This window comes from Penicillium chrysogenum (assembly GCF_028827035.1).
Source record: "Penicillium chrysogenum strain IBT 35668 chromosome Unknown utg000005l_segment0_segment0, whole genome shotgun sequence".
Lineage (NCBI taxonomy): Eukaryota > Fungi > Ascomycota > Eurotiomycetes > Eurotiales > Aspergillaceae > Penicillium > Penicillium chrysogenum.
Genome location: NW_026622753.1, coordinates 7,794,480 through 7,813,771, shown reverse-complemented (window position 1 = coordinate 7,813,771; position 19,292 = coordinate 7,794,480). Strand labels below are relative to the sequence as shown.

Below are 19,292 nucleotides of genomic sequence, written 5' to 3'. Positions count from 1 at the left end.
CAATGGGTTCATTGCTTAATTCAAATGATATCAAAGGGCTTTAGATTCCTCTAAATTAGACATCGAAGCAAATCATATGCGCCTTCTACCTCAACGCCAGACAACTCCAAGCAAAAGAAACCTGATATCTCAAGCCAACCATCTCGAATGGATACGGGTCAAGGAACAGCCCTCACTGGCCCCATTTGTTGAGCCGTGTTCTTGATCGTATGAAGGAACATAGACGGGAAGCAATGTCTACCATAACGATCCCCATATAGCTAGAACAGAGAAATCAGCAAAATTGTTTCTAATCCCAAAACCAGAGCAAAAGAACCAAACCAGCAGAAAAAAAAAAATGTACTCACCACTCTCCCACCCTCATGCTCCGCAGTCCTATACCCCAGCCAACGTCTGTACAAATCCTCCGCGCTATGTGTCGTAAACATATACGAGAGCCGGTACATTATATGATCAAACCTATGATCAAAGTTCCAAATACTGACAGGGGCCCCATTAACGTTCTCCGGCGGACCAGGGTTGTAGATACGCGCCAGTTCCTTGGGCGTCCACTGTCCATCCGCATAGATAGGATGGGGAACATACACAGCCTTGAGGCCATGGAACAAGGCCCACGACGCACCCGTCATCTCCGACGCAAGACCAAGACCCTTCGTCGCCTGCGCGTGGTGGATCAGATCAAGCAAACGCTTGGAATATCGGCCCATCGTGATGACAGCGGCGCGACGCGGCGTGCCCGCCCCGTTTCTGAAGTTCCAGAGCTTGTCCGGGAATGTCCACTGCGTATCTTGTGGGTTGAAGATTGGCAGGAATGTTATGAAATCTGCCTCTTCGCCTACGCCCCAGGTGTAGTTGTCTTGCTCCGGGTATGGCACTGGCGGGTCCGGGCCCAGTGGTCTGATCCCGGTGCCGGATACTGGGCCCCAGATTGTGCGGTTGGATCTGTCGGATAGGCTTTCGTGTACCATTTGTGTGAACTCGCTCCAGTTACCGTGGGCGCCGGGAGTGTAGAAGTAGGCGTTGCGTTCCCAGAGGTATTTGCGGGGTTGTTGGCGTGCGAATGAGACGGCGCGGTCTAGGAAGTGGTAGATGTGTCCTGTGTGTCGACTGTCCATTTCTAGTTGCCAATAGTAGTCGAAGTGGGGATACAGCTGGGAGAAGATTTGCAGAGGTTGGTGGTGTTGGAGTTGGGGACTGGGAGTGCTGTTAGTTAAGAGTGTCTTGAGCATCAGTCAGGGTCAAGGCTGGATTCACCTGTGTTCCTCTATCTTGGGATACCAAGCTTCCAAGAGTTTGTTATTGAAAAAAAGAGCCATATTCCTGAATTCCTTGGGGATGGAATTCCGGAGTCGGTTGATGGTCTTGATATCAGAGAATATGGGCATCTCGCTGTCCTTGACATGACACAGGAGATAAATCTGATATTCCCCACCAGAATGTAAGGAAAGTTCCATAATCAACGCCCGAAGGTATTCACTATGGTGAGGCTTCCAATTGAGCCCATGCCACGCCCGAATCAGCAATGCCGAGCGAGGTTGGTACTGCTTCACACCTGTAGCACGCACAGGTGGCTCCCATGATTTGTGAGGATCCTGGGGAAGATCAAAAGCTAGTGGACTCTGGCTTGAAGAGTTTACAGTCTCAGTCGACTCGTATCTGTCTGCGTTCCTTTCCAGACAGAGGTTTTGCAACATGTGCCAATCAACATCGCACCACGGTACCGCGGGAGGACGCGTGAAGCCCGGCACCTCGTCCTCGCCATCATCGTCATATCCATATGCCCCAAAGCGGGAGTACCGATCGGTGCAAACGTTTCCGTCTAGATCCAATGCCTCGTATGATCCGAATCGCGGTGCTGGAAACCCGGCTTGTTGGCCTTTGTAGACTTGGACCATATCTTCCGCAGACCTGCGGTCGAGATCACGACCCCTAGGCCCAAGGCAGGGCTGGAACTTTCCATGGAACTTCTTCCTCCATTCTCGGCTGTTGTATGCCGGGTATGGATCGTAGATAAGTGGGACTGGGTGCGAGGCGTCGGCAGACTCGGTACTAGTTAGGGTTAAGGTACCGCCCTCGTAGAATCGCTTGTCTCTAATATAAGGATCATTTTTAGCATAATCTTTATATAAGTACGCTCATAAGGTACTTATAATAGGTACCGACCTCCGATCATGTGCCATGCCTAACGCATCTGGCGCAGGTGAGTCGTCGCCTGCTACCTTGTCCCACACACCAACAGTCCCATGATACTGACCAGGCCGAAGGATGGGACGATGTAACGCAGCATAGACAGTCTGGATAATATTTGTCTCCGGGTATCCAAAGAGATATGAGCTAGTCTGGAGAACAGCGATTAGACAGGCAGAATACCCCAACCAGCGCAACCAGGTCCACCGGCGATCCCATATGGTCATAGAAGACCTAGTGTAAAATGAGGACTGCGCCGTATTTCTTGTAAGAAATTTCATAGCGAGCGACAGTTAAGTAACCAGGTGGACGGTGGCATTCTTTGGCTTTGAAAGCCACCGGATGTGTGTGGTGTGCGTGGATAAAGATTGAAAGAGAGGTGTAGAGGTGAGCAACCAGATAATATGGACAGTTCAAGCATATATGGGAAGGACGTAACGCGATGGATGTGTTTGACGGTAATATCTACGAGACAGGAGCATTTGATAGGGTTTAGGGGCCTACGATGTCATCACTACGCGGTGTTGACTGCATCTCCGACTAACATTTGGGTAATGACACTCTGGAATCCAACCTGATAGATACGACAGAAAACTGGCAGAAGTTGCACAAGCCGAAATAGTTATATGTTGGATAGTGCATGGAGTAATCTGTTAACCTACAAGCTGTGTGATTGTCATACCATGTAACACGCCGGAGATACGAGTACTCTGTTAACAGTATTAGTTCGGGATTTCCTATCCCACAGCTGTGCTAAACATATTTCTTTTTTTAAAAAAAAAAGGTTCATGGTAGCAGAAGTTCCGCAGTTTTCCATTTGAGGAGCAGATACAAGTATTGAATTCTATCAAAGGAACAATATATAGTACATATGTACCTATCGAATGGACATACCACTCGGCTCATTATGTACAGTATTTTATGGCCGTAGTAGGGCAAATTCATGTAGCAGGTCAACAGAAGCTGTGCAATGGGGATCGTACAACTAATCTGGAACTGAATTTTCTAATCTCTCTCTCTGTGTGTGTTTTGCTTTACATTGCGATGCAATGTAGCTCCACTGGTGTTGTTTATGACGGATTTGATATTTTGATACTCGGCCCTGTATGTTGAGAGGGCTGGATGGAGGCAGCCGTTCATCTTGCCTTTTCTCATTTGCTCTTTTCTCTCTTTTCTCTTCCTGGAGTATTGCCATTAATAGGGGCCTTCGATCGATGCAGATAAGTTACTCGTCCTGCCACTATTCGTTTGGCGTGTGGCCTAACCCATGCGGACGGGTCAGACAGACATGGTGTTTGTCGCAGCATGCAGTATGTATTTTATTCCCTGATGCAAATTTACATATGGCTGTGGATCCATTCATCCTCCGCCAGCTCCTTAGCGGAGCTACGATTGCCAGGTTCCCACTGCAGCATTTTGCGCATAAAACGCAAGAAAGCCTCTCTCTCCACACTCCCCTCGAGGGTAGTTTCCCTTCCCTCAAGCGGAATCTGATCGGTCAATAAATCAGGAGCGAGAAAATCACCTAAAGTCATCGGGTTAGTTGACTCAGATGCCAGGATTACTCGATATTGCAAAAATAAGAAACTTGCTTGCCTTCGCTTGAAAAGAATCTGTCTCTAAGCTCCCCTTGAGTAAGAAGGCTAGGAGGCGGAGGACCAAGGAGATTGATCATCTCGGCAAGATGTGCTCGACTCCGATACCTCTCAGATTCGGGGTCTAAACCCGTGAACAAGGAACCGCCCTCGTACAAGTCCCAAATCTAGAACTCAACTGTTAGCAAATTCGAAACACAATCCTGCCGTTTATCTTACCATGCATCCCACATTCCATATATCTGCACTATATGTCCAGGGAATCCCCAGGATCACTTCCGGTGCTCGATAGATCATGGGTTGAACAAATACCGAGTGATATTGACCGAGCATGGCCGAGCCAAAATCGCAAAGGACTGGGGCACCGACTCGCTTGGGAATTTTGAGTTCCTGTGAGGTGTAGACTATTCTCCCGTCTTTATCTAACTCCTTCCTCGGCACAGGGTGTTGAAGTTCAGACTCCTCGAAGTCAGTAAAGACTGAATCATCCCTGATGCCGAACATGATATTATCGGCCTTGATATCTGATTTGAAAAAATAATAAGCGAATCAAAAAGAAGTAGGCGAGACATGGACTACCAACCAGTGTGTGCGATCTGACACTCTGTATGAAGATAATCCAAAGCTAAAAAGAGGCGATGAAGGACGACTGCGATGACTGGCGATGGTAGCCGCTCTACTGGGTTGCGGCGTAAGAAAGCCAAAACACTCTCCCATAACGGGGGTGCACAAGACATCGATGCTTGTCTTGAGGCCCGTCGATGTAGAATGTATCAAGTAACGTTCTTATAACGTTGCGACCAGGATGGGCGGTTGGGAATTGCTCCATACGTCTGTATATATTAACCTCGTTATCCACATGCTGGCCCATGGATGCAGCCTGGACGAATATTTTGAGCATAACATAACGTCGTTCACTATGATAAAGTGTATGAGTATCTCCAATTAGCCATCCTCAAAGATCATGAGGGACCTCACTTCATGTCTCGCGCAAGCCACGCAGTTGATGTAGATCCAAATCCCAATTTGCCGATGACTTGATATCGCTCTTTGATGACTTCTCCTATCCGAGTTGGATAATACTGCGAGGGGGTATAGTCTGGGAGAGTCTCCTCTTCGGTCTTTTGCCATTCGGGTATTCGAACAAAGTTCGGGTTGGAGAAATCAAGGGGTTTCCATCTCCGTCCGAGCTGGGGCAAAGATCGCAGAAGGGACAAGAACATGCTAAGGGAAGTAGAACAACTTTGTCGCGGCAATTTGTAAATGGAAGAGATAGCGGAATAAATCTGAATATGCGTAGACTTGAGCGTCTCACAGATGTTTTGGTAGGAGACGCCAGGGGTGATGTAGAATATCACCAAGTCAGGTGATTGTGCCCCTGGACATGTGTGGTCCCGAACGGAGGATTTCAGATAGCTAGTTGATTGCAAATGGATAGGGATTAACTTCGAAAGTGAGCAAAACATAAATATAGTGGCGAGGTCGATAAACGGACATTTGGCGATCTCGTCACGGTGGGGGATGGTAAGATAACCTTCCAAGGTTGGAAGAGAGCGTTGGTTAAATGTATCCATCATGAGGTTCCAAGCTTGGCTCTCTGGTTAGAACCCGATATTATGCAGCATTTTTCGGTTTCCTTCTAAAAGCGAAAGGCCACTAGAATCCATAATCCTGTAGAGGATAGAGATAGACTAATAAATAGAATGCCAAAGAAACGGACTCAAAAGAGAAGCTATCAGAAGAGCTCATGCTTTAGGGAGACCGAGGAATATATACGAACGGCCATTAATCACATTGTTATTTTATTAGGAGTCGTCTAATCAGAGAACCAATGAGATACCCCCCGCCACTTCAATGAAACCGAAGAGTGCCAAGTGCTAATACCTAGTTCCATCTACGCAAAGTAGCTCTTCCATAGAACACCCGATAAATCTTCTAGCTGATCCGGTGTGAAAGCCTGTGGTAATAATCGTTAGCCATTTGCTTCGAAAGAGGATCGAGGAGTAACGCATGCACGAACCTTTGCATCAATGTGCCAAGTATCTTGTCTAGTCTTCTTGAACTCGCTGATAATCGACTTCACGCTCGAACCAACGATGCCAGGATCATTAGCAGCGCGGATACTGAGCGAAGTCAATGCCTCGGGCATCCATTGAGGAGGAGGACTGTTGTAAGGGAAGGCCTGGATCAGAGCGCCAAGACCTAGCACAGCACCGTGGCGAACAATAATCAAGCGGTTGTGCTCGGGAGTGGGGGTTCCAGCGCCGGATGAGACAGCAGAGGAGGCAATTCCTGAACGGAAGTTCTTCGGTTTCTTAGGGAGAGGGTTGTCGATCAGAACCTTCGTGAAGCGTTCATGGAAGCGGCTGACCATCTTTTCCCGCAGGAAGACAGGCGAGCATCGGACCATACCGGATAGCGTGGCCGAGGCGCCAGCGCGGACTTCGTGCTGGGGGTCTTCTAGCATGGAGGCGATACACTCGAAGAGCTTGTCGCGGTCTGCGGGGTCGAGCAGGAACAGGCGGCGGAAGTAGATGATTTGGATGTTGATCATGATCCGCAGGCGCTGGTGCCATGATGGGGATGTCTGTCCGATGCGGATGAGAGATTGGATGAATTCGGAGTTTCTCTCGGCTGGGTAGGGGATGTTGGGGAGGTGACGGAAGACGTGGTATGCGAGGGACTGAAGCTCCGGGTCCTCCTTCACATCCATCATGTGCAGGAGCTGTGCGGTGAAGACATCAGGGAAGAATGAGACAAGCTGGGTACACTCGTGAGAAGACAAAGTCGAGTCCAGCCAAAGGAGAACAGTCTTGCTACCCGAGGTGTAGGATGTGGGTGTCTGTTGGCCAGGAGTCCTGGCCTTTCGCCATTCCTCGATTCGACTGAAAATTCCATGAATCACCTTTGTAAATTCTTCGGAAGGCGGATACGGATATGCGCCAACAGAAGAGGACGATTTCTGGGCCTCGAGAAGATGCTGAACATCAGGGTAGGACTCATGGTACCTCGTGCGATAAATAGTTGCAAGAGTCTGACCCATTGCTTCGCGGACGCCCTTGTATGGGTGGTCCAAATGTGCGAGGAAATCTTCCACAATGGGTTTCTCAAGCTGATAATGCCAACCAGAATCAATGATACATTGATGCAGGAGGTTGATCTTGGAACTTTCCTTGAACGCTGCGTTGGTCGACATGTCCAGACGGAAGCTGGATAGCCAATCGACCAACGGCCAAGCGCGGCGGGGATCACGGCATTGAAGGATCATGTGAAGGAATGTTGTCCAGTAGCCAGAGTTCTCCGGAGTGAGGCCGTCGGTGAAGATCTTTCGTACAATAGGGAATGCATACTCCCAGACCATGGTCCGCTTCTCCACGCCTGTATCTGTCACAGAGGAGATCAAAGCTCCGAGAATTTCAGCCGTGGCACGATGTTGGTGTTTATCACTGCCATCTTCAAAGACTTCCTTGATCTCTTCTTGGATTTCCTCAAAAGTAACGGCTGTAAGCCCATCCCGGATCATGAGCTCGAATGCGTAGAGAAGCATCATGGCACAGGACATGCGGAACTTGTCAGCAGATGGGTCCCGAGGCTCTTGCTTCAAGTACATGAAGAACTTGGAGAACCACTGGCGAGTGAACAACTTGCCCATCTTGGTGCGAACCTTCCATTCAACATCGTCATACTCGATGTCCCGTGCTACATTGGACTTGTAAGCTGGCATAGTCTTGCCCCACACGAGCCAGCCAGGGAAGTCGTGATCAACATAGTACTCCGCCTCAGGCTTCGCAAAGCTAGAAAGGTATTCTTGGGTGTATTCTTTATCATAGGGTTTGGTTGCAACCTTGATCTTTGACGGGAATCGCTGATGACCAAGAATGTAGTTCTTGTATTCGTGAGTGCAGATGGCCCGCACATCGATCATGGTGAACAGCGCGATGAGAGCCTGGGAGTACATGCCTCGCAAGCCAGGGTGGTCGTCAATAGACCCGAGTGTCATCAGTTCAATCATGTTGTCGCTGGCGATGTAGTCAAAGCGGAGACCCATAGTGATGACGATGGTCGCAGCACGACTGGCAATCTTCCAATGGGATACTCGCGCCAGGTTGACCAGCTCTTCGGCCAGGTCGGCTTTCTTTTGCTCGATAGCAACGCGCTTGCTGTTGACCACTGCGCGCTTTTTCTCTATCTGGTCAGTGACATCTTCAGTAGGAGCAATTGCCTCCACAATTTCTTGATCTAGGATAGCCATTCGCTCCATTGCGCGGCCGTAATCCATGACCTGGAAGACTGCGGTGGAGCAAATTTTCTGGACGGAAGGCTTATCAACGGCGCTGGCATCTATAAAGGTTCTGATCACGGCAGGCGCATACTTCCAGTGCCGCCCGACGGTTTTGGCTACACTGCTCAGAAGCAGCGAGTAGAGCGCTCCCTTGATGCGTGCATGATCATTTTCCTTGACACCCCTTTGCAAAGCCGTGAGTAGAGGGGGGATAACGAGTAGCCTACCGCCATAGACCGCCTTGAGTGCCGATTCGCCTGCGTTTTGAGCATTACGGCGCGTTTCCGTGTAGAGCGAGACACAGGATTCGGCAATATCAAGAAGAAGAATTTCATCAAGCTTAGACCGAGGACGGGGAGAAGCGTTGTGCCGTAGGCGTTGGAGATGGTAGACGTTGGCCCTGCGAACAAGCAGGGCTCTAGGGTAATCTTTTCGGATACCACTCATCTTATACGGATGAATGTCCGCGGCCAAGAGACGAGTCACTCGGTCGAGTACATGAGCGGACCTTTCAATGCCCACATCAACAAACCACGACCTAAAGGCAGAATATAAAGCCCCAAAGCAAGGGACATCATCCTCTTGCTTATCGCTCAAGAACCGGTGTACATCATGCAGGACCCAGCCAGTTCGCTCACGGAGTTCATGGACGGTAGTGTATAGCGGGTCTCCCTCCTTGAGGGCATACCCAGTGGGGTAGGTAAAAGCCTGTCTGATTATAGCATCATCAGAGCTGTCCAGGACAGTATCGGCATCTTCATCAACACTATTCGAAACGCCCGAATCATCCTTCATATCGACATCCTCGGAGGTGCCATTTGAGGGTCCTTGTGATGTGGTCGATGCGGCTTTGGGATCAAAGAGAACAGAAACTCCAGACAACACGAGCCGCAGGAGCACGAGGTTCCTAGTAACCTCATCTGACCAGTCCTTGCCGCTTCCATCACGTTTGACAGTTGATGTTTCATGAGTCAGCGCAGATAGCGACTTCAAAGCCGTCTCTGTCTGGATTTTGAAGACGTCGACGGCAAACTCAATTTCCTGACGGGTCGGCACATGCCAATTGATGTTGAGATTATTCACATCCGCCTTGTAACTCCAGAGCTTCGGCTCGATACCGTTCGCTTTGACAGAAGGTTCGTAGAGTGAGAAATCATTAGTGTATGTCCCAGTCAGGTTGAGCAAAAGGTGGTGGATAAAGTTGGAAATATGAACTGTAGGAATGCCACGGCAGTTCTGTTGCATGTAGACTGCAATGTCAAACAGTTCCTGGCGGTGACCAATGACGGCGCTGCCGACATGCACCACACACATGCTCAGCATACTGACATTCCAGACCAGAGCTCGATCACGAGGCAAAACATCGGTTCCTGTGGTTCGGGTTGATCCAGCACCATTATCTTCAATCTCCGTTCGGATAGCTGAAGTCAAGACAGGGATGAAACGCTTGAGGGCCTTCTCGGGGTTAACTTTGCATAGGGCGTTGCAAATGAAAGCCATTGCATCACGAGCCTGATGAATGACATGGTTGGACACGAAATCCACAATCTTCCCCAAAGCGATATCGTAATACTCCGGGGACAAGGAAGCTAGCAAAGGCATGAACGTAGCAGGAAGAGTATTTACGATATTCTCTTCGGGTGAACCGTTTCGAACCCTGGAGACGTCCGGCAGATTTTCCAAGAGTGTGAACACACGGCCAAGGAAAGCTATCGTGAAGTCTCCGAAACCACATGTCGAAGAGCGCAAGATCAATTCCTCGGTCTCATCATCCAACTCTGTATCATAACCCAGCTGTACCTCGGAACCCTGCTCTTCCATCCTTTCCATTTCACCTGAGATCCATTGCATGGCGAGCATGTTGCAGTTGATGTCATCTCGCCCTTTGGTCAAGTCGACCATCGGAATATTGTAACAGGCCGATTGGATGAATGAAAGAGCATGGAGCGATTTTTCAAGATCATTCGCGTCAATTCCGGGCAGCGTCAGACCCAACAAAGTCGTCATATGACAGCGATAACCCTTGGTGCGCGAAATGACACGAGACAGCGATGTCATAGCCCGAAGCGAGGATGCAGTCCGGTGCACCTCGACCAGACCTTGCAGTGAAGGGTAGATTCTCTGCAAAGCCCCGGGTAGGATGAGATGCGGTTCCAAGTAGGCCAGGCCTTGCAAGGTTGACAGGGAGAAGGTCATCGCAGTGCTGCTCTTAGCATATATGCCCATGAAGATTACATCACGGATGCACAAGACGAACCGCCGCTTCAGAGGCTCATTCAATCGTCGCTCAGGGGGGACGTCCATCTCACCGGTTTGTTCGCGATTCCAACGCATGACGAAGAAATCAGTCAGGTAATAAACCAGCTGTGACAGGGTCTTGGTCCAATGGCCTGAGTTTGAAGGATGGAAGAACGTTTCAACAGCTTGGATAAGACCTTCCAGCTGTGAGAGAATTGAAACTTCGGCATCCACACAAGCAGGGGGAGAGCGACATCACAATCCACCGGGCAATGTGATGAGCAACCGGGTGCTTCCGCCCATCGCGGTCAAGCATAATACCTAGACCAGACGAGATATCCACCAGGGCACTGTACGGGGAAGTGGATTGCCCGACTGGGATTTCCAGCAACCTCAGTACCGCTGTGAAAATGAGAGCAGACTGGTCCTTTGTGAAGATACCATGCTCGGAGAATGGAATGTGAGCGGCTGGCAGAGAATCTCGGGCCAATCGGGAGAAATAATCCAGATATGTTGTGTCAAATGTTTTTGACCGACCGACCAATGACCACAAATGGAAATGGGTAGGCAGGTGGCTCTGCGGTAGGAGATCGGCTCGCGATTCAGGAGCCGGGGAAGTCGGAAGTAGCAAATTAATGAGCCCGGCGACAACGAAGGCACCTTCTGAGAATGATGTGGTATAATGAGGCAAGAACTCTTCAAGCATAGCGGGAAGTTCACACGGGTCAATGTACAATTGAGCGAACGCACAAAGCTTGGTCAAGGTCTTGACATTCCGCTTCAGGTTGGTCGAGTGAACAAGGCCGGACTCGGTGGGGAGGACGAAAGCCTTGAGCTCCTTGTATAAAGGCCTCCAATCTAAGACGAGGTCTTTGACTGGTTTTAGATAATGCTTGCGCCTAAATCATGGGTTAGCAGCCACCCTACTCCCGCAACCAACACTGATAACCCAACTCACTTGGTGAGAAGCATGAACATGCTCGAAAATCGCTCGGCGACCGACGGGTCAATCCCAGGAGCAAGTGCAAGCTCAAAATACAATTTTACAAGGCTGATGCGCTGCGCCCGGGTCGGGTCGAACTTGAGCGATAGCCATCCACGTAGCTCGCGTGTCCAGTGCACGGCTCCGGGGTTGAAGTCGCCGGCCTCCACTGCAATATAGAGCTGATTCAAGATCTCTCGCAGATTTTGATTCCGCTCAGTCTCATCCTCAAGCTGGTATGGGAGATATTTGAAGTATGGATAGGTACGGGGCCGCACACGGGCTATCGGTTCGCCTTCGCTATTCACAGCGACTGGCTCACCACCGGGCGAGGTTGCCCGGGAGAGATCTTGTGCATGATGAAAATTGTCGGATGTGAGGATCGCCTTAGGGCCGGAGGCTTCCATCGTCGGATGGGAGGTAATGGTCGACACAAGGTGGAGATGAGGTGAGGGAGGAGTAGCCTTTGCCGTCGGGTGAGCTCTGGCAGCAATACGTCAGCAACGCCGATGTTCCACGAGGATAACTTATTTTCCGCGCAGTATCAAGCAGAGAACAAGTTTGGAAGGAAATCGTACTTTCAATGAAACTCCGAAGCTCCCACTCCAAAAAGCGCGGGATTTGGAACCGGAGATTATATTTCACACGGCTGTGTTCGCATGGGGTACTTTTTTTTCTCGGCAGGCGAGGGGGGAATATGACGGGCTCGTATTCGTTGTGATAATTGAGCAGCTCAGGATTACAGCCTCCGTTTCTTCTTTTCTTCTTGAAATGCCTAGTTGTTGAAGGTCAAGAGGTCAAAGGGGAGAGAGACGAGGTTGTGATGACATAATTATACGTAACGACCTAAGCTTGGCCCTGCAGAGTGACCCGCGTGGAGAGATGCACACTAAAGATGTAAAATGCTGTTGGTACAGTGGTTTCACTTTTGCTTTTGATAGTCCTTTGAGAAAGGTTTGCAAGTTACTCTCTCTCTCTCTCTCTCTCTCTCTCTCTCTCTCTCTCTTCTTGTCTAATTTATAATAGTTCAGTAGTTCAGTTAGTGGGCGACTGCGCCTTTTACCCCAATTTAGGCAGACAGCCACCTTACGCAAGCATATCGCCCAACCAACAATTCGGGATGGCTGCATTTCTGGCCATTCACAGCAGTCTAGGTCATGTCTTATAACTTAAATCACATATCAATGTACAAAGCAGATGACTCAATCCAATATTGAGCCGGGTCATCGCTACTCGTAATTCTCCTTCATGCTGGAGGCAGGAAAGAACCGAAAAGGACACCCTGGATCAACGCATAGGCCACCATGCTATAGACAGCGGCCACAAGAGTCCGGCTTTGCTTGGGTGAGCTTGACCTGAGATCTACAGCACTGGTAACCAGATACCAGTACCACAAGGGATACCCCGATGAGATGCGGTTGATGATCTGAACATGGTAGCTGGTGAATGCCATGACGGCCAGCAGACCCTGGGGAACCGCCAGCCGAGCGAGCATTGACCCCGGGCTTGTTGAGGAGGAAGAGGGACTTTGTAATGCCCACAGGCTGGATCGGCATAGAATGGCCAACATGGGCGCTGCCAACAAGAAAAGAGGTATATTGGAAACGGTCCAGTATCGCAAGAATCCAACGTCCCTATTGCAGTCAGTAAGAGCGAGGACAGTGGTATTCGGATGTGAATTTACTGCTTACCAGTAATGATTTTGGACCCAGCCGTAGATGCTAGGCAAAGTCCACTCGCACCATGGCCGAAGATCGCCCTCAGACATGCAGTACATACGATAGGCCAGGATTTGAGGGATGACTATCCCAGACCCCACAATACAGCCACCAACAATGACCACTGCAAGACGAACAGTGGTGTGCAATGTAGGACCTTTAGTCAGGATCTTCCAAGCCAAAACTGCCGCATCATAGGCAAATAGGAACCCGCTGAGAATTCCATTACTGCGGGCCATGGTGGCGGCCGCGAACAGTACCGCGGATGTAAGAATCCGAATATCTCGCAGGCGTGTTGCCCCATTGCGCTCGGCGATGAGAGAGGATGAATAGAGGTAGAATCCAGTAATGTTCAAAAAAGAGACTATCGACTCTCCATAGGGCGCGGATAGGAAAGCACCTGCTGGTGAAATGATATGAAGAGCTGCAGATAGGAAGCAAATGAGATGTTGGGTGGCAGTCGCGTGGCCAAAGATATTGGCCGACAGACGATAAAGCGCCAATACAGACAAATAATGGGCAACGTGGGAGAGAACCACTCCCACCATTGCAGTGCTGGCGGGTCCAGCATCTCCACCAGAGAGACGAATACCTATTCATATTATTAGTCTGTGTGGTATGGATAGAATAACAAAGGGAATTATGTACCGGAAACAAATATAGATAGAAGCTTAGTGTAGCCCCAGCCAAAGGCCCATTCTTGCTCAAACAGATATCCCTTTTCGGCAATATCCAGGTAGTAGATACTGTCCCATCTGGCAAATTTAAGGGGCCCCGAGAGAGACTCAGATTGGGCAACTGTTGATGGGTCGGCAGCATATGAGATCAGGGAGGTGGAGGTATCATAGCCCGATCCTGGACAGGCGGCGACGACGATATACAACAAGACCTTCCATGACCAAAAAGCCAGTGTCAAGCTTCGAATTGGGTTGTCTAACCGCAATAGTTTGGCAAACAATGGCGGTGGCCTTGTGGTGGGTTGAACTGAAGCCATGACAAGTTTCCAGTGACTTCAGCCACTGACCTTGGAAAGAAGGTGGACTTGAATAACCCTCAGCAATTTTCCCAATGCGGACACCTAACGGAATCGGGTCTAGATGTCGGGATGATTACCTCGCGCTTTTTGGTCTGCCGGTCTGCCGAGGTAACGTAACTTTCCCAGGAGGTGAAACCTGAAAACCTTGGAAGGTTCGCATAAGTCCGCATAATTAGTCATCCGATCATTCCCCCGGCCGTCGATCTTGGAAATATTAAACCCTGGAAATTGGCTTCTGAAGGTCTACTATGAAGCTACCTACTAACTACCTAACTAGGTACATACTTGTATTAGAGTGGCAATTGTAAGGGAGATTCCACAGTAAAAGAGAAAATCAACAAATTCCAGGAACAAACCTTACGTTACTAAGTACTCCATATATCGTATAATAATTTATAATTTGCCAAGGATTTCCATTACAACATACCTATGTATTCCCAAGACTTTGGTCAAGTGAGCTCTGTCTAAGATCGGACAGGGATATTATACCTTCTTGGCAAGCCCCATCTTATTGGAGCATGGGCAGATTGCCCGAGGTTTTGTTACCTCATAAGCCCATATACTAGTGTAAGAGTATCCATATTCTAGGCATGGTGGGACTGTTGTCACGTTCAGAATTTTGAATTTTTCATATTTTTCATTTGGATAACCTGAGGGATTTATATATACTAATACTATATTGGAACCAGACCAATTGAAGTCCCGGAGAGTTTAATGGACTAACATCTGTACTCCATAGCGGCCTTCGGAATACAAAAAGGACGATGAATGATCGCCGCGGGATCCGGATGTGTCGGAGCCCGTATAATCACCGATCCCGCTGACAAGCATAAGCCGAACTTTGCATTAAACCATCCATGGATGCATTAAGATACTCCAGGGCTTTATTAATATTATATTATTCAACAGAATAAGCATATTAAGCGCATTAGACAAATTAGACAATTTAAAAAATACACAATTTTATCAATTTGTGCAACTAAATCAGTTCCACTATGACTTGATGATTACTATTTGGTCTTTTTCAATTTTGCAATTTTCAATTTTTATTTTTTAATTTACATAGCTCTATAAGGCTGACCGCCCCATTTATATTAAGATCCTTTATTGCTCTTGCAGTTTTATCCCTTCCACTCTTTAACCCTTTGCCTTTTTACCCCTTGCATCTATTTCTTTCTTACCACATATTGCAGGTTACAATCTTGACTTGCATGGCCATTTTGTTCTTTCTGCAGTGATTAAACCTTTCCCACACATAGCTCCGGGCTGAGCCCCCTCCCCCCCAGCTGACGCATTTGAATACGGGCTATTCATGACTAGTACATCGGGGGTGAAATTCCACAAAGTTTCCCACAAAGTTTTGGCTCTTCAACACCAATGTGGCTCCGCTAGGGCTCAAGAATGCTGTTGAATCTTGGCCTTACAGCGGATGCCGCAGCAGCCCACGCAAATGAACCTAGTAACCAACCAGACACTCAGCCTTCTACGTGTGCTACCTACTCGCCTACCTTCTTACTGTCTGCTCTGCCATTGTTGAACTCCTTCTGCAGTCCCCCCAGGCTTCCTGATGGTTCTACTGATTGTCCGGGGCTTGTATCCGCTATGGTGATGAGTCCGATTGAGTCGGCCTCGAGTTCCGGTGAAGCCTCCAATGAATCGTCTGCTGTTGTCGCCAGGCCCCGAGTTTCCCGGTCAGCCACAGGTCGGAAATCTCGACCCAAAACGTCATATCAATTCGCGCATCCCGCCGCTCATGCTCGCCACAAGCGGTTGAGGTTTCGTCCTAAGCTCCTCCTGCAGCTACAACAGGTGTCACAAGCCCCTCGGCCGCTACCGGTTGTGGATGTCCTGCCATCGACGTCTTACCTGCCATTAATAGCCCGCAAGTTCCCGGCCATCTATCGGACCAGAAACGGATTGGGTCCGTATGACCTGATCGTGGTGTTGAGCGAACAATACGACCGGACGGTGGGCAGCATTCCTGAAAAACGTGTCAGCTCGGAGGATGAGGACGAAGATCATCGCGAGGTGGTTGCCACAATCTGTCAAAAGTATCAAGAAGATGCTCGACTGAAAGGAAAAGCGGAGATATGTCTGAATTTCGGGCCTGTCTGGGAGGCTTCGCCTCTCCCAAGCGGGTCTTATGAGTTTGTCGCCCAGACAGAGAGCGGTGTGCAGATCATGCGGTGGGCTTTGCGTGGTGGGAGGAATCGCCGGATGACTACGCCAGGGACACAATCGCGCGAGGACGGCAAACGCTTCACTTTCAGCGTCATCGATCCTACCACTCGCCGACATCCCGTTCTCGCGTCCATGACTCGAAATCAGTTAGAAGTCAACGATGAATACTCCGTGGCTGTTCGGTCCGGCACCGGTCCCACGACTCCAAGCTCAGGAATGTCGGTTGTGAGTGATGCCTCGGATGCAGACACCCCCCTCGATGGAGGCTCGGTCACTCTTGATGATGGACTGCGAACTTTGATTGTCATCACCGGCGTCTGGGTCGCCTTCCGTGAGGGATGGTCAGACAACTTCCGCTACGGCGATGCGGCCTCTTCATCCGGTACAAAGTCGAGTATGTCTCCGACTTCCGTGAAGTTTACATCTCCGACGACCGCCAAGAATGAAACCGACTCTTTCCCGGATAATGATGAAGACGGCAAACGCTGCTTGTCGGTTTCCAATATCCGCCGTTCCACCACCCCAGCCACCGTGGATGGAACCAAATCCACTAGTTTGTCCAAACGCTCCAACTCCACTGGTGCTGCATTCATGGATCGAGCGAAACGACGATCCGCTTCTGGGCTTAGCACTCGCCTGAACCGACACAGCATGTTCACTGCCTTGGGCGAAAACGGCCGAGACATCGTTGTCTCTCGTCCTCCTTCTCCTCACCAACAATCCGCTGAGGTGGAAGATTCATATCGAGCTGGTCATCCTAAAGCGAAGTCTCCTGCAAAAGCCCAGCCAGAAACAGAAAATGTTGGATCAAATACGGTAGCAGGTCGAGACCCTGCCTCAAATTCCCGCATCAAACAGCATGGCAGCACCCACAAGAAGAAACCTGATGCTCCAGCCCCCGAGACTGTCGACTCAACTTCCAACAAGGGCAAAGTACGCCGCCGTCTCAGTACTTTCTTTGGCATTTTTCACCGAAAACACGATACTCATTGACCTTTCAATTCTCCATCACCATGTATATTCCTGCATCATGTTTGTGGCTAGTCCACACATAGGCATCATCACAGCACCACGTTCGAGTCTCATCGCATCTGGCATAAGTTGGGCGTTTATACGTTGCAGTACGATTCGTCAGGTACGAATCCTTGGCCGGTTTCCCTTTTCTTCTACTCTCCTCTCCGTTTCATTCCAACTAGCATCCTGCATCCTTTGCATTTGCGCGTTCTTCCACACTTCTCTTTTCATACCTACTCTTTCTCGCCATATCTTTATCTTCATGTCCTGGGGGCTCAAACTCAATGTGCATGCTTGTATCTCACTCGTGTACATTGCTATCCATCTATCCATCTATCCATCACGCTACATATGAATAAATACCCCACCACTGGCAGTCAATTCCACAAAATTTTCATTTTATCAAGTCTCCCAAGTATAGGTTCAAATATCTCGCTTATCTCATTAAGGAATGAATATAAGAGCAATATGGATCTCCATTTAAAGTTCAATTCCCATGGTATTCATGGTATTCACGGCCTTTATAAAGCTGCATATGTACGTAGGCAACCCATCTCAAATCCTTACCGCTCAAGAGCAGTAACAGCCTTAGGAATATACGGCTCCTCTAAATACTTAATCTCCTCAGGAGACAGCTGAACCTTGATAGCATCAACAGCCTCATCGATCCTCTTAACGCTGTGAAGTCCAAGAATCGGGTTCTCACCAGGGTGCGTCAAAGACCAAGCGATAGCAATCTGAGCCATGCTCACACCCTTCTTACTAGCGAGTTCCTCAACCCGGTCAATGATAGCCTTATCAGCCTCCGACTCGCGACTACGGACAAACATCTTCAGCGCACCGTCGCTATTCTCACGCACCGTCCCGCGCGAGCCCCAGGGGCGCGCCAGAGCGCCACGAGCAATCGGTGACCACGGGATAATGCCGACTCCAGCGTCTTGGCAGTAGGGGATCATCTCGCGCTCTTCTTCACGGAAGAGAAGGTTGTGGAAGTTCTGCATGCAGATGAATTTGTGCCAGCCGTTGCGCTCGGCGATGTTTTGCAGGCATTGGAATTCCCAGGCCGCCATCTGGTTGTGGGTTAGTGAGATCGTGGATGGTAGGAGGGAAGGAAAGAAAAAAAGACGACAGAATAGGAAAGTAGGACTAGCAGCCATGCACATACCGAGCTAGCACCGATATACCGGACCTTCCCGCTCTCAACGACGTCGTTCAGCGCCTTCATGATCTCCTCGCGCGGGGTATCCCGGTCCAAGCGGTGCAGCTGCAGCACATCGATGTATGTACCCAGACGTTCGACGCTGGCGTCGACGGCGTCGAAGATGTGCTTGCGCGACAAGCCGGTGCGGTTGACGAAGGGGCCGTCGTTTGTAGCGCATGCGGCGATGGGTGGGAACTTGCCCTCGTCGTCGACGCCGAAGAAACACTTCGTTAGGATTACCACGCGGTTGCGGGGGATGTTGTACTTCTTCAGGGCTTTTCCGACGATTTCTTCGGATTTACCGTGGGAGTAGACGTCCGCCTTGCGGTAAATATTAGTATCTTATTCGGTGGTATTGAGAATGCATGTCTTCAATTTACCGTGTCCCAGGTGTTGATACCCTGCTTGTAGGCATGTTCAATCAGGGGCAGGGAGTCTTCCTCGTCTAGGACCCAGTCTTGCCATTCCTTGCTGCCATAGCCCATTGTTCCAAGAATGATCTTGGAGATCTTTAGACCTGAGTTTCCAAGGCTGTTATTTGGTATCAGCGTCTTATTCGCGTGGGATGTGTTCGAGGGTTCTGTACCGGACATATTCCATCTTATTATCGGCCATTGTGAAATTTTCTGGTTTATTTATGTGAGCTCTAGTGAATACAGCGTTAGTTATAGAAAATATAAATAATTCATGTATCGATCTCGTTGATTCACATTGAATGAATATGACGTCAACATTCCCAAGATAAGCCCTGGTGCACTCCAAGGGGGACTCACCAAGTGTGTCAGCACAAATTAACTGGCGATATTCAGTGGAACAAGGGAAAGAAGATGCGGAGTTATTGAGATTCATGTAGACCAA

General features: G+C 49.3%; 7 protein-coding genes across 7 annotated transcripts; 1 reads left to right on the top strand and 6 right to left on the bottom strand.

Moving 5' to 3' along the window:
- Positions 1-158: 158 nt before the first annotated feature.
- N7489_011327 (DUF3405 domain-containing protein) lies at positions 159-2,414 on the bottom strand (the record flags this gene model as incomplete). The annotated part of the gene is made up of 4 exons (XM_056717076.1): positions 159-260; positions 348-1,194; positions 1,255-2,091; positions 2,164-2,414. The coding sequence occupies 4 exons, from the start codon at positions 2,412-2,414 to the stop codon at positions 159-161; spliced, it is 2,037 nt and encodes a 678-aa protein (XP_056564698.1).
- Positions 2,415-3,524: 1,110 nt separating this feature from the next.
- Positions 3,525-4,286, bottom strand: N7489_011326 (uncharacterized protein; the record flags this gene model as incomplete). Its single annotated transcript, XM_056717075.1, has 3 exons — positions 3,525-3,712; positions 3,784-3,949; positions 4,002-4,286. The coding sequence occupies 3 exons, from the start codon at positions 4,284-4,286 to the stop codon at positions 3,525-3,527; spliced, it is 639 nt and encodes a 212-aa protein (XP_056564697.1).
- A 470-nt stretch (positions 4,287-4,756) lies between these two features.
- N7489_011325 (uncharacterized protein) lies at positions 4,757-5,005 on the bottom strand (the record flags this gene model as incomplete). The annotated part of the gene is made up of 1 exon (XM_056717074.1): positions 4,757-5,005. The coding sequence occupies one exon, from the start codon at positions 5,003-5,005 to the stop codon at positions 4,757-4,759; it is 249 nt and encodes an 82-aa protein (XP_056564696.1).
- Positions 5,006-5,676: 671 nt separating this feature from the next.
- On the bottom strand, positions 5,677-11,691 carry N7489_011324 (proteasome activator BLM10; the record flags this gene model as incomplete). Its single annotated transcript, XM_056717073.1, has 4 exons — positions 5,677-5,739; positions 5,803-10,506; positions 10,562-11,201; positions 11,261-11,691. 4 exons carry the CDS (start codon positions 11,689-11,691, stop codon positions 5,677-5,679), a joined length of 5,838 nt encoding a protein of 1,945 aa, XP_056564695.1.
- An 839-nt stretch (positions 11,692-12,530) lies between these two features.
- N7489_011323 (uncharacterized protein) lies at positions 12,531-13,996 on the bottom strand (the record flags this gene model as incomplete). The annotated part of the gene is made up of 3 exons (XM_056717072.1): positions 12,531-12,918; positions 12,976-13,594; positions 13,651-13,996. 3 exons carry the CDS (start codon positions 13,994-13,996, stop codon positions 12,531-12,533), a joined length of 1,353 nt encoding a protein of 450 aa, XP_056564694.1.
- Positions 13,997-15,439: 1,443 nt separating this feature from the next.
- On the top strand, positions 15,440-17,212 carry N7489_011322 (uncharacterized protein; the record flags this gene model as incomplete). The annotated part of the gene is made up of 1 exon (XM_056717071.1): positions 15,440-17,212. One exon carries the CDS (start codon positions 15,440-15,442, stop codon positions 17,210-17,212), a length of 1,773 nt encoding a protein of 590 aa, XP_056564693.1.
- A 584-nt stretch (positions 17,213-17,796) lies between these two features.
- N7489_011321 (aldo/keto reductase) lies at positions 17,797-19,049 on the bottom strand (the record flags this gene model as incomplete). The annotated part of the gene is made up of 4 exons (XM_056717070.1): positions 17,797-18,303; positions 18,399-18,755; positions 18,815-18,965; positions 19,021-19,049. The coding sequence occupies 4 exons, from the start codon at positions 19,047-19,049 to the stop codon at positions 17,797-17,799; spliced, it is 1,044 nt and encodes a 347-aa protein (XP_056564692.1).
- Between the last annotated feature and the right edge of the window lie 243 nt (positions 19,050-19,292).